Source organism: Anas platyrhynchos, chromosome 5, assembly GCF_047663525.1.
Source record: "Anas platyrhynchos isolate ZD024472 breed Pekin duck chromosome 5, IASCAAS_PekinDuck_T2T, whole genome shotgun sequence".
Lineage (NCBI taxonomy): Eukaryota > Metazoa > Chordata > Aves > Anseriformes > Anatidae > Anas > Anas platyrhynchos.
In genome coordinates this window covers 18,495,658-18,510,495 of record NC_092591.1, presented here as the reverse complement: position 1 = coordinate 18,510,495, position 14,838 = coordinate 18,495,658, and the positions used below count along the sequence as shown (strand labels likewise).

The window sequence follows — 14,838 nt, the reverse complement described above, 5'->3', positions numbered from 1 at the left end:
CATGTGCTATGTGAGTCCTCACAAATCTAATAGCTGCAAAAGTCTGTCGCACTGTTAGGATAAGGAAACAATAAATGGAACAATCAATTTGTTGAGTTTCAGGCAGCACATAATGTTACCAATTGCTTTACAACTGCTCACTTCTAGCTAAAGGCTGATAGGACTAAGTTTTATTTTATTAAACTACCACTTTGTCCTCCACTGAGACTTGTACTGCAAGTACTATTACACTAAGGAAGAAAAACATTTAATAACAAGCACAAGAGACTGACTACAAACATGTTCTTGAACATTAACTATTAAAACTAAGGCATGAAGTGGTAAAGCCAAGGCAACATCCTGAAACGTGCTCAGTAGCCCAGAGCATACCTTGTTCCACTCAGTGATTCAACATCCTAACTGAGCGTTCCAAGTGTATAAGTAGGCAACCATAGAAGATTATTAACTTCTGTTAAATTGCCAAGAGCGCTTTCAACCATAATTGTAAGGGCTCTTCCAAAGACCACGTCTTGGGAAAGCTCAGATGAACAGTCATAAAATACTTATTAGGCAGATTATTTACTCTTCCACTACCTAACATTATTGAAAACATGAGGAAAAAAAGGAGATCACCTCATTGTGTTCCAAGCAGGCAATCATGATCTCTGACAGTATGACCACTCCTGTTCGTCCTACACCTGCACTGCAATGCACCAGCACAGGAGGATTAGAGTTCTTAGGATCTGCAGTGCTGTTTGTATGGCGCCGCACTGACTGGATCTCTTCCAAGTATGCTATTGAGTTGAACAACATAAGAATGACAAATTTAGGAAATAAAAATTCCATAAGCTGTGCTATTACACTGCACAACCACTGGAAAAGTAGTAATTTAACAAATGACATCCCACAGAAAAATTATACGTTATATACATCATAAGTCATAACCCAACCAGAGCAATACAGATATACAAAAATCATCCAACTTTTCTATGGATTCCCTTGTTTCCCCACCTCCCACCAAAACCAGCTTGTGGCCATCTTGCTATTGCTGGCACATATTCAAATGTGTGACATTTAGTATAATTATGTTTTAACTTAGATGAATTTTAGTAAATTATGTATTTTGCTTTAGATTGAAATAGTTACTTAAACAAACTGGCAGGTGTACTCCTATCAGAAACACAATTCAGCTAATCTTACTGGTGTAAAGACACCTTTTGCAGTAGAGTGCTTGGCATAGCTATCAAAAGCTAATTAATGTTTAGCAGACATATTAGGTGGTATAAAAACAACAACAACAACAACAACAACAAGCTATTAAATAAAACTTACAGAGAAATCCCTTTAAATCCTCTGGACAGCCATGCTCTGGCCAGTCAGTGTACTGCAAATGCCACACTGTTCTCTCCTGTCCCGTGAGAAGATGTTTGATCTTCAAACCCGTAGTTGCATAGCAGCCTGAATCAGTACGGAATCGTGTGGTAATCTTAAATCTTCCATATGTTACAGTGTTGTGCCTTGAGCCAAGACGTGGCCAATATCTGAAGCTTTTTTCTCTCCCACTTTCCTTAAAAGCAAAACAATTCCTTTACAATAAACATGAAAACACTCATACAACAAACGTTCCTTTAACTGTATTTCCCCTCTATTAAGTACTACTGCAGTGCACTGGCTTTTCACTGAATAAACCAATTTTCCATAGGAAAGAGTTTGCAAATGTAGAGCTTTCTGCCAAGAAAAACAATACAGAGTGGCAAAGGGGTCACCAGAAAATTATCTTTAATCTATTTGTTGGAGGAAAGATCCTTTTACTCTAATGGATCAGAACAAAATCATTGCATAACTTTCAGGAATAGACCTGACTGGGTCTGTACTCACTTCCTCTGCTGTCACCATAGCTATGATGGCAATTCCTTGTTCCCAGATCATCTGCCAGAAATCCTGACATGTATTCTGCAAAGGGCCCTGTGTAGCAATGTAATCCCACTCCATGCCACCAACCGAAATCTGTAAAAAGAGATAAATTTGATTACTAATTATGTAAAACCCTTTCCCAGTTCCTACGTCAGCCATTTCAAGATGCACAAACTGAAACAAACAGAAACATTGCAGAAGTAGGACACTGTGATTTATACCTTCCTCCAATTTTTTACCTGCACCTTGCCACATCAGATCAAGAGAAACAATGTTTAAAATTATGTAAGCACATAAATAAATGTATTTTACATTATAAGCATAAATTATCTTTACTTATTTGTACATTATATTTCTTTTTTTGTGAATTCAAGGTATTCTGGCCAATTCAGGTTTAAAGCTTTCATACCCTGATAAGGCAAATGCTTCTATGCGCACCAGAACAAGTCAGTATTAGTTGATGTTTCCTCAAAATGTTATTTAATTCAGAAAGGTCAGAAGAGTTACTCCAAATTTGGAAATGAGTTGAAATATAGAAACTATGGTACTACACCAGGGAAGAATCAGATTTAAAATAAGACAATAAAACAACTGCAACAACCACTCAAGTAATAAAAACTCTAAGTTGCACTTTAGTAAGTAGATTGAAAATGAATGAACTGCCTCAAAGGTTCTTGAGGTCACCCTACAAACTTTTTTTTCTGCAAACTGTTTTTTAATAATTTAAAGAACTAAGTCTGGGGAAAAGGGTCATCCAAAAATTATGAAAAAGCGGAATTCCCTCTAGCACCATCTGTTTCCCCCTAACCATCAAAAAAAAAAAAAAACAAACAAACTTAAGCAGGGAGCCAGACTACTACCTGTTGCGGATCTAGCCGGAGAGTGCAGAAGAGGATGAAATAATTAGTATTGTCACTGCAGTTCTAAAATGTCATAATTGCAAAGGATCACAATTTATTTAAAAGTTACCTTCCTTCTTAACTATGGGAAGAATGGACATGCCTTCTGTTAGTACCAATCAGGAGAGAGATTGAAGAGATGGGAGAGAGACGATCAATAAAAAAGACCTCTCCAGTATAGAAATGAAAGCCAAAAGACCTCTCCAATAATTAATTAACCCTTTACTATTCTTCTAAGCAGCAGGGAAAAACAGGTTCCCTCTTTCCCCCTAGAAACCTCTGGAGAGGGAGGGAAGGATTCTTAGCCATCTGACAAAACCAAAATTAATATCCACGTCCATTTTTATTTACCATATAAACTGGGAAAAAAAAAAAAAAAAAAAGCTCCAACAGTCTTTCTCTCACCTTGATATGAGATGCATTGATGTAACCCGTGTTATTTTCTTTGGTTGGGACTAGTTCTACTCTGGTATCATCATAAGGAAGGACGTCCTGGAAGCGGTTTCTCTCAGCATTTTCAGGAAGCCGAGCTATTGAGCACTCACCATCTATAAGCCTTTTCTTCTGAATGCGCTCATATTCAGTAAACACCATCCCCTGCTCTAACCGTTGTTCCAGAACTTTACACTAAAAGACAGAACAAAGATAACTACATGAAGTCACATTCTGATACAAGTCTATTTTAACACAGAATTCACAAAGGACGGATATTAATAGTATAAAAAAAAAACTACTTAGTTTCTATAAAGACAACCTAGCTGGAAAATAAATATTGGATCAAACCAGGTGGTTATGCTACAGCACAAACTGCCTCAAATACTTTTGAGCAAGACATACTCATTAATCATCCTGCTCAATATAGCACATTGGATTAAATCATTTGAAAAATCTCATTTAACCATATAGTCCAAGAAAAAAAATGAAGTCACATTTATTGTTTAGATGGAGGAAGAACTCCAGAGATGTAAAACAAAATGTTTGCCTCATTCAATGAATTTATCATTCACCTCCAGTACTCCACATTTTCTTAGGCTGAAGATATTAAAAGTTGAAGACAGCAGTAAATCCTTCTTAGAACCTCCTGCTGCAGCTGAGATATAAAACAAGGATTTTTTTCTACTAGTACAATTCAATCTGTTTTATTTAATTAGCCCACCAAAAGATTTATTCTTTCAAAACCAAGTTCTTTCTAAATCATAAGACACTTCTGGAATTTCAACATCTCTTTGCCAACAATAATTAGAGGAAAAATATGTAAGATTTCAGCCAGAAAATTTCATCTATGTCACATGTCCCCAGCCTCTCTCAGCAACTGCTCTGCGGTATCAGATCAGAAAAGTATCCTGTATCAAATAACTCTGATGCCAAATGCTGCAGAGGAAGGTGTAAAATCTCCATCATATGCAATTTACACTTCAGTACATTAATTGTCCGAACTCCTTTAAATCTTTAGGCTAGGTTTCCTCATTTAAACTAATCGCAATATGAAGCTGAGCAATGAAAGAGGCATCGAAACAACTATGAAGTCTTCGTCTTCTAAAAATATCTGTAGTCTGGACTTTCTTTCATGTCACGTCTGATTTGTATTGCCTCTTCACAGCTTTAGGAATCACTCCCATTTCATGACATCTATTCTTCCTGTACATGACTGCCTGAAGCAAAGGTGTAGTGACTTCCATTCTCCTCATAACTTCAATTTACAGTTTCTGCTTTTCCCTTAGCACTTTGGGAAAAACTAGCTGAATAGTAACATGGCTGAATTAAATGAAGGTAAATCAAGGAAGAGATGATAGATACAAGCAAGAGGAAATAACTAACATAGGTACTAAATGTAGAAGAGTATTTGAATAACACAACGTTAACTTCTGTCCTCCCCTACCATCTTTAAGGAGTATATGTAGCTCAAAAAGCCGTTTCAACATAGCTGAAGTTAACAGTCAAATCTCTCTCCTATAGACCTAAGTTCAAGCCTTCAAAACCCAAGACTGAATTTCTACTATGTAATTTGAAACTAATTTTCTTGGCCTGTTCCTTAAAACTGCAGCTGGTGAGAGCGTGACCATTCCCTTCACGTTCTAATCTTGCTCCGTGACTGTCAGCAAATTGAGGTAGATGGAGGTCTGCAGCTGAGGATGCCCGACCATGCTCAGAACCAGATTCCAGAGAGACCACTGGCTGCAATATATATACAATAATCATCGCAGACCTCAGTGTCTCTAGTTGCTCCCCAGTTTGATGTGTGATGACAGCATTATTCTGAACAGCCCTTCACAGGCTGGATATTGACCATGTTTCACACTTTTCTGCACCCATTTATTGGTATATGAGGCAGGCTGAAGTATGCTTATTGACATTGGTTACCCTGACACAAGAAAATGAAGTCTTGTATTTCTCAAAGTATGATCCTGTTCTAGAACCTGATGTCCTCTCAGTGATCTGAGATCATTTAATGGATTTCAAATTTCAGCAGATCACACAAGTTCCATCTATACTTTCAGGAAGTCACCCAAGGAAAACATAAATGCAATCTGTGCAGGCTGTACCCTGGGAATGCAATATAACTGCACAATTTGTTGTAAAAACTGTATAAATAACTAGTCATTACAATCAAGTTCATGCTCACACTCATAATTTTAAGTTTAATCTGTTTTCATTCTGGGAAACAACCCAAAAATTAAAAGAGAAAACAGAAAGATTTGGCATAAAGACGTGTAAGTAGATGTTAGTTGGTCTGCTCTGTGTGCAAAGGGTGAACTCTAACTAGAATCACTGTCATCTTAAATCTTAAAGAAAAATCTGAGTTACACCCAATACTTCTAGCAATGACTTAGCAAGCAAAAGTTTGTCTGTTTTGTTTCTATTCTCACTATTTGAGTTACTCTGAATCTGAATCAGTTTGAAGTTGACATAAAGCACCATTCATATGCAATTCATTTTGAAAAATTACAAGTGTTAAAGAGAAATCAAGCATGAAAAACTTCACCATACCCTTTCATCATTTGTTGCTCTTGTTGATTCCTCCTTCCCCTCATCTGGTAGAGGCATTCTAGTCAAAGTTAGTCCATTCAGGGCAGCTAGCTTTAGAGGCCCTATTTTTTTTGCATCAGTTTTATTCTTTTTCATACCCTGCAAAAGAAAAGCTAGAACTTACAAATATTCTTAAACAACTGATGAAGTTATCAAGCAGAACCCAGATGAGTTCCATTTAGCAAAGGATACTTCTTTGACCCCTTCTGCAAACAGCTCTGACCCTTCTTTTGATAAGCACTGCAGTGAGAGATTAGGGTGGTGGGACTACATTCCTCCAAGGACACAACACAAGTCTGTCTTCATTCCACACAGGTTAATGAAACTGCATGAGAACGACAAATATTGTTCCCTACAAAGCTCACAACTGAGGGTGTGAGGCAGCTACTGTGGATAAGTAACATTCTTAGACAGAACTAGAATCACTATCCAACCAATAAATACACTAATGGTTCTTTACTGGACTACACAATTTGCAGACACTCTTCTTCCCTACGAGTGGGCATTAAAGTGAGACTACACCTTTAAGATATCTGGATATAATAGAATGTTTCACTACATTTACAACAAGTTGTACATACAAAACATGAACACAGGACTACAGGCAGATCTGAACCCTGAAGCAGACTATGAATCTAAACAACTGTAGTGACCACTCTTTATTTGAGAGAAATATAAATGGGAGATTTCTATGAAATAATAAATTCAGACAATTCTTTTAGAAAGCATAAGTGGGAAAAAAATATCATTCTTGCAGTTGCTCAGTTTGGTTGTTAAAAAAAAAAAAAGAAGAAAAACACAACACTGAATATATGGGTGAATATGCTGCCTGAACAGTGATAAATGCTTCTGAAAGCTGAATGGAGTAAGGAATACAAAGACAAAGCTAAGAGGATGAGACTGCATTTTAAAGTGAACACAAACACAACACTAAGAGTTCATTGGAAAGCAAAATGCATAAAGAGTGGTAGGAGACACTTTTTTTTTTAACCAGGTAATTCATCTCAATAGTGAATACAAAATGGCAATTTTCTATCCTGCAAGAGCACTCTTAAACATTACTGAAATAGAAAGTAATTTACTGAACAATTACAGTGAAAAAGTTTTAATATCAACTTTGTATCAAAAGATGAATATTTACATAGCTATCAGAAGGAAAAGGCAGGGTATGATTTTGGTAGACTCAGTGTCTGAAAATAAATCTTTTAGAGAAAAAAAATATAGAGTATATCTAAATGTGAATACAAGAAGCCATCACCTTTTTTTTCCCCTAGATCCACATAACACAGGAGGAAGGAGATTTAAGAAAACATAAATAAATTTTAAATGAATCAAAGCTGATGAATGTTAATTTCATAGTGTTTAGCTCCATATATATAAGAAGTCTGACACACACAAAAAATGAAAGTACAGTAACTACTTATATACATCATTTACGTTAGCATTTGAAGCATCAGCTCTGGCCTTTACTACAGCAGCACACATTGTATAGTAGGTCCACTGCAGTCCAATTTGTGCAGGAAACTATTTGACACTCTTAGGCAGGCAAAGTTAGCAACAATTAAATTTTTAAAAAGGCAAAATAATAATAAAAGTGGTCTTTCTCTATTAGGGTGTGAAATATGAGAGGGTCTGCATAAAACTAAAGAAAGTGAGTAGTAAAGACTGAGTAAAATCATACAGTCCCAAAGAAGCCTTGGGGTTCCTGCAAAGTAGGAATTATAGAAAAAGTGAAACTTGAGTTGTCCAATTTATTTCTTTTAATGTATTCATAAGGTTGTAGTAGAATAAAGGGGCATTGCAAGCAAGAAGTAACTTCAGTGAGATAAAACCAGCTTAAGGGCAAGGCAAAAGGGAAAGGATATGAAAAGAGGAAGGAATGAAGGAAAGAAAATAAGAGAATACCAGGGAAGAATTTACTGCCTAATGTGTCAGATTACACTCAGGTCAGAATAAGAGGGTAAACGAATCAAAAATGTCAACACTGAGCTACATCTGATTTTTCAGTTCTAATATTAGAAAGCTGGTAGCGGAATGGAAACAGTTGGTTTTGTTCCAGATAAGCATAGGTAGGGCAGAATTTGGGATCTAGAACCAACTTTAAAATAGCTAATTCTCCAGTTGCTAGATAGTTTAAGTGTGTCAGATTAAGGGAGGCTGCACAGTTGGATTTGTGTGGGAGGACTCTACCAAACAGAATTCAGACATGGCAGAGACGGAGAAAGAGAAAAGATAACTAAACAAAGTTAATGAGAGAAAATAGAGAAATAAAGTAGCTTTAATTCACACATTTTAAAAGCATCTCTCAGGTTGATTAAAAAACAACAACAAAAACACTTAAACAAAAACCCCACACAACTCTGGTCACAGAACAATCTGAAACAACACAAACCAAGAGAAATAATATCCACTTACACCTAGTGGGGGAAGGCCTTCCACAATATTCTTCTTCCCAGACAAAAGATCAGACACAGGTCTCTTCTTTATCGAATCCTTCCTTACTCTGTATCTCCCTGACATTGTAAGGTCAGATTCTGACATAGATGGCATAAGCAGTCCTTCCCCTCTTCTCTGTACCTGGCTTTCTACTAATAAATGAACCGGGCTCATATCTTTTATTCTCTTTTCTGTCTCTGTAATATGTAATTTAGGCTCAAGAATATGCAAAGGGCCAGCAGATGAAGCAACAGAGCTATAGGGGTAGTTGAGTACAGGATCATGAGAATAACCACCCATTATGGATGAAAGTTGGGTTCTATCTTCAGGGAGAGGAGAGAGACTAGTACTAGCTTTGTTTTCTTCTTCAAATTCTTCCTCTTCTTCACTACTGTGAATCAGCATAGTGGCATCTGAAAGGGTTTTCTTATGATCACAGCTCACACCTTCATCTTGTTCATTTTCTTTTTGTTTGGTTCTCTCCATCAGAATGTTGGGCTGTGACCCTTCCGAGATAGCTCTTGGAAGAGCCACATCTGCTGCAGATGCTGACATGGTCCTCTCTTTTATTCTTATTCCTTCAAAGCTAGGAGTCAAGCCTGCTATTTCAATACTGTTCCTTTTCTGCAACTGAGCATGGCGTGCCGATGTTAGAGGTTCACTGACTTCCTGTAGAGAATGTGCCACAGGCAGGCTGTCTTCCTGAAATGTCTGGACAGAATGATGCACTCGCCTCGTGATAAGATCCGGGTTGCTGCTGCTAATGTAGATATGTCGGGAAAGGTCCGGAGTACTATTTGCAGGTCTTGGATATGGGTATGGGGGAGGAGGTCGATAGACTTGGGTCTTCATTATATTTGGTGCTGGATAATCCTGAGCCTGGAGCTGCACATTTGTCAGCTCAGGCACACTGACTGCCCCAACAACTGGGCGCTTTTCAGCAGGATAGGGGTAGGGGGACTGACTATGGAAACTGTAGTTCAGGTTAAATGGGTAATGGTTAGACTGAGGGGAAGTGAAGTGTGCATGTTCTCTTATTTCAGGTTGACTGTAAACCAAGGCATCGGGCCGGCTGTAGGCATAAGTATTGCTGATGTTGAGATTTCTCATTGAATGACTCTGCCTATCTGTGTGTACCATTCCCCTTTTGAGCTGTCTCATCACAGTTTCATAGTCTGGCGTGGGCCGATAAGAAGGTGGTATTAGCGCGCTGTGTCTGTGTGATGGGACATAATCAGTCCTGAGGACATCGCTTCCAGTAATGCTTGGGTTAGAGGACATAGGGGATGGCTGCAAGTAATGCTGTGGATTATTCAGGGAGTTTGTGCTATGTGCACTATAGACACTACCATTGCGGATTCGACCACCGTAGTCATGAGGGGCTCTATCCAAGCTAGTCTGAGAGTGACAGTAGTATCCATTCTGATTGCTCACAAAGAGGTTATCTGAAAGTAAAGTTTAAGAACAAGCTTTATGTTCAAGACCTTGAACAACAAAGATACTCTCTATTAAGATGTAGCTAACTGAAGCTTGAGATTTTCAAAATCTCAGTTGTTCTTAACTATGTCTTGAATTGGGAAAAGAAAAAAGCAGAGTTTTTGGTGTTGTTGACACCTGAGGTATACACAACAGAATGACCTGGTATGTTCATTTAGATGATGCAAACTCCTACTGGAAAGCATTATCTCAGTTTACGAATGGCTTTTTTCAGTTTAGGATAGGAGTGTTAAGTTTAATTCTAACTTAAACAAATCTATATCAAATTGTAAACCATTCTATTTGAAAGAAAGAACGGACATTTACACCAAGGTTTGTACTAACCTAATGAGATCAGCTTAAATTGCAAGAAAACAAACACACAAACAAAAACACAAACACCCCCTCTCCTCTTCAAAACACTCTCAGGTCATAAGTAGATATAGACCTTTAGTATTTATTAGCCCAAGACCTTTAAAAAAATCAATTTAACATTTCTGCAGAAAATTTGGACACAGTTTAAACAACAACTATGTATTGTTTGCACGTTAACATATACCCACTCTGGTGGGTAAAGAAAATGTTTTAATAGTTTATGCACAATATATATTTAATAGTTCAACAATTACTTCATTGGATGTACAATTTGCCAAGCTTCATAGAAGAACAATTAAGCCATTTTTTAGATGCCTCTCATGATCTAACACCAAGTTCATCATTGCACACTTATGTTACTGAATTGCGTAACAACCAAAAATTCTTCTCTTTGTTAAAAATAACATTCAAAAGTAGCACGATATGAAGTGCGATAGCATTCACTGTGCCCAGTAATGTAATGATTCCAATGCCATATTGGAAATAATTCAGGTCCATTATGAATCTACATATCTGTACCTTTATGAATATTCATGCAACTATTTACATTGAAAATGTGCTCATTCCCTTACCAAAGAGTTATTATGAGTATTTTTTGATTTAGCTGACTTGTAGGACTGGAAGGTTCCAATCAAAACTGAGGACTCTTTGCAAAAGATCAGATTAACCTCTCTAGGGAAGCAGCCTTGTAAATTAGACATTATTTGTAACCATCAAAAAAGCAGAGAAAGCAGCCATGACTCCACACTGAAACTGCTTAGGAGTGTGCACTCCTTGATACTTCTTTTTTCCTTTTTTTTTTTTAAACATATGTTTACAGTTCTCAGCCTTTCAATTCCCAACCACTATGTAGTCTAGCAAACTCAGAGAGAAACTCAACTCACCCTACATCCTGTTTTTAAGCAGCTATTAAGATCAATATTGACAAGGATCTCAGAATGCCATACCATACCAGCTTGATACATAAACCAAAAAAACTGGTCAGTTAAATTCATGCAAGGGACCACAACCAACAGTTGCTGTATTTGCTGTCCTAACTACTTTTTCTCATATCCCACTTTTCATGTCAGCCCACACGCAGACTAGCAGCAAGCACTTCAATGAGAGTTGCCATGCTAACCTGCCTGTTGTCAGCCTGTAAATTTTGTCCAGCTCTAGCTAAATAGCTAAAACTACAAATTACAGCATTCACCCTCTAAAGTGGTGTGCTTCATGAAATTTAAATCACAAGATCTGTCTGTTTTCCACCTTGTTTAAAATTATTCAAGAATTGGAAATTTTCAAATCTGCTACAAATTACCTTGGGAGGATGCATATGGTTCAGTATAATGACCGTTGTAATGCAGCTGAGGTGGTGGAGGCATCATGTAAGCTTGAGGCTTGGGCTAAGAGAGAATTTTATTATTTAAAGAATTCATGATTTATTTTAAATATAGAATTCTTGAAATTTACATGCATGCACAGAAACAGAGTCTAAGACTTAAAACATTTCTCTAAATCTGCAAGTAAATTTCTCCTGAGAGGCCACACAAGAAATGTATTTGAAAAAAACACAAAACCAAACAACCCAAGATTAAACCCTGCCATCTGAGATATAGGAGAGTCCCTAAGAGACAGAGCAGTCACACTAAAAATAGAAGTGTTTAAAATATTTTTACTGTAATTATTTTAATTCCATTATTCAGATGTTTTATAGCAGCTTTTTCTACAAGTCAGAAACAGTTATTCACATAGTAGATACTCATCTTTTTCACTGCTCATCTTACTTCACTGAAGGAAAGTAATGTCTGTTTCATAGTCAATTTAAATCACTAAAAATGCAAATATGAAACTATTTGCTCTCCTTACCATGGACATCCTGGAAGAAGATCGCCTTCTAACAGGATTCACTGTAACGGGCTGGGTTTGCCTACAGAAGAAATATTATGGTGAGAAATCATTCTTACAACACCAAGACTTATTTCAAACCTTTGGAAGTGCTTGCAAGGTCAGTTAAAATCACTCTGCATTTCTTAGAGCTTTGTTAAACAGTCCTTCCTACAGCCTGAAAAGGGAAGAGCTTGGTGCATAAACCACCATTGCTACTAGCAGAATCCTTTATATGAAGCATACAAAGAAGGTGGCCCTGAAGCTGTGTAACAGGGCGGAAGGGGATGGGTTCCAAATTTGAATCCCATAGAAAATCTCATACTAAAAGTTCCCTGTTCTACAAGACCATACATAAAGTTGTTTACAAGTGGTCCTTAATATTTGCAACATTAGAGGAACTAAAAAGCATGACTACAGTGCAATTCTTATGCTCTAGTTTAGCTAATGTTAATAACTTTTCATAATTTTTGTAGTGCCTCCATGATGGACTGTTCAGAAACCTTAAGCTCCTTTTTCCTCACCCTGTAATGCATCCTGCAGCAAGACAGAGGTCAAAAAAATGGCAGAGAACAAATGCAGGAACTGACAGATTTCAGAAAGAAATGATTTTTCAGCTCACCCTTTGGGAAGTGAAGGACGAGAAAGGATTGGAAAGCGTGGAAGGGAAAGAATGAGGGAAGATTTCTGAGAGCCCTCCTCAGGTGGAGAGTCCAGGGAATCTCTAAAGACAAAGGTACATACAGATAAAGAAAAAAAAAAGCCTGAACTTAATACAGGTATGCATAAGACAGTTTTCAGCAGCAGGACCAGATGATAGGAAGTAACAGAACAGAGATTATCAGAAAGGGTTTTTTTGAGGACTTTTCCTATTAATAAAAACATGTTGTGGTGAAAGCGTCAAAAGTAGAGAGTCATCCTAAAAATTGACATTCAATACAGAACTCTATGGAACTGACATTCAGAATGCAACGCACAAGTCCCACACATGCACTACTTCTACCAACACTTCTCAGTCCTCTCAAAAGGTAGCCAAGCTTACAAGTTTAGAGATACAGAGGCTATTTTACTCAAAATTAATCTTCTTCTTCTAAGATGAGCTAGCATGAACCATGCTAGGGAGTCATCTGTTGTGGAAAATATTCCATTATCTTTCCAGTGGCCACAGAAAATTTTGCATCAGCACCTCTATAGATAGGTTGTTGGAGGTATATGTACAAAGAGGAGGAATGGTACATCTGGAAAACACTTTTTTCTTTTTATGTAATCTGTTCAGTGGATCTAATTCTCTATTTTTGGCTGAAGTAACTTAACTGAGGGAAATCTGTACCAGTGGAGAAGAGTAGCTCAAATTCCACCCCTTGATTTACAAGTTGGAGACCAGCCCATTTAAATTTAATTTGATGAATTGTATTAAATTTACTTTGCACTAGTGCTACTTGAGCTATACAAATTCCATGGATATCCAAAGGACCACATACCTCTCAGCTGTCAATCCAGCACATTTCAGGAGTGCTTCACATACACTTCCCGCCCTTTTAAAGGCCTTCAGAGTGTCCTTTCAGAGCAGTTCACCCAAACACAGGTTAAACCCAATCCCAGTGATTCCAACAAACATTCTAGCACTAATAGCTTCCAAGGCAACTAATGTCTGTCACTGCACTGAGATCCAGCAGCAGGGGCCAAACGTTACTACTTTTGGTAAGATTTTCAGTGTTTAATATTGTCCTCCACTATGAACCACACTAAAGCGTAAGTTTGAGAAATTGGTAACAAAAAATTTCTCAAAAACAACTAGGGAAAAAATACAAGTCATTAATTAGTATAATCTAAAAAGGACAGTACGGACATTACAGAGATTATTATACACTTCACTTCCCCATGGAAGTTTCAAGGGCACCAAGAGTTCTGCTAAGGTATTCTACTTACAGGCTGCATTTATTTAGTCTGTAAAATTTGTGTCTAGCTACGCACATCCTCCACACATATTTTGCTGTTTCCATATCTTCCTGCAAAATAAATAAATAAATAAATAAAATGTGCACATTAGGCAAAATATGTATATCCATCACTTGCCCTCATAGAAGCCACTGAAATTTTTTAGATTAAATAAGTATTATCTGATTTTGTTTAAATTAACTTCATTGAAGTCATCAGATTTTCTCTAAAATCATATGTTGCAGGCCTAAACATACACTTTAGCCTGACAATTTTATTAGATTTATGAAAGCTGAAATAAACCTTTTCTTGTAAATATCTACTATAGCACAAACACATTTTGTAGTATATACATACGGTGCCATCAGATACAACAGCTGCCTTCTTCACAAAGGCAAGTGCTAGATGAACATGATTCTGCAAAGCACATTGTGGCCCATTCCAGCATAGCTCTAAGAACATGCTCATCTTTAAATGCCACCGACCTCACATTTTAAGAAAACATGCTATACATTTTACTGGAATGGATGAAAATATTTATGAGCACGTGAACAAACCTTGTCAATGCACTCCACATAAAAGGTCAGATTTAATGCCTTCTCCTTTCTGAAGCACTTTCCCTTAGAAAGCTAACCAGAGGCTAGATTATTGCATTTGACTCATTCATATAATTCAAAGCTGCTAAAGATATACAAATAATTCATAGGACAAAAATTAGCAGTTAATTTGTGGCTTTATTTACTGATGTCTTAGTGAAAAAAAAAATCAAAACAGAAATTCACTCACAGTTTGGAATTGAATTGTCTCTTCTTTGTTTGCCAGCTCTAATGCGAAAAAGGATTTGTTGTGAGACATGTTGGCAATGTCATGCCACCTGCAGACAAAAGGGACAGACCATGACTGGCAAACCCTGATTTTCAAACCATGC

The 14,838-nt window shown here is 37.2% G+C and overlaps 1 protein-coding gene across 4 annotated transcripts in view; it reads right to left on the bottom strand.

Annotated features, from left to right (window-relative positions):
- PTPN21 (protein tyrosine phosphatase non-receptor type 21) overlaps window positions 1–14,838 on the bottom strand; it is a 42,169-nt gene that overhangs the window by 6,833 nt on the left and 20,498 nt on the right. For 3 of the 4 annotated variants that reach the window (XM_038180559.2, XM_038180560.2, XM_072038374.1), the window contains exons 9-19: window positions 14,697–14,784; window positions 13,902–13,981; window positions 12,595–12,696; window positions 11,955–12,015; window positions 11,407–11,491; window positions 8,235–9,700; window positions 5,781–5,918; window positions 3,198–3,419; window positions 1,858–1,986; window positions 1,312–1,546; window positions 613–773 (exon numbers count right to left, since the gene is read on the bottom strand). In XM_038180559.2, the coding sequence (XP_038036487.1) occupies window positions 613–773; window positions 1,312–1,546; window positions 1,858–1,986; window positions 3,198–3,419; window positions 5,781–5,918; window positions 8,235–9,700; window positions 11,407–11,491; window positions 11,955–12,015; window positions 12,595–12,696; window positions 13,902–13,981; window positions 14,697–14,784 (2,767 nt within the window). The remainder of the gene's footprint in view (window positions 1–612; window positions 774–1,311; window positions 1,547–1,857; window positions 1,987–3,197; window positions 3,420–5,780; window positions 5,919–8,234; window positions 9,701–11,406; window positions 11,492–11,954; window positions 12,016–12,594; window positions 12,697–13,901; window positions 13,982–14,696; window positions 14,785–14,838) is intronic. The other variant, XM_038180561.2, reaches the window with a different exon arrangement.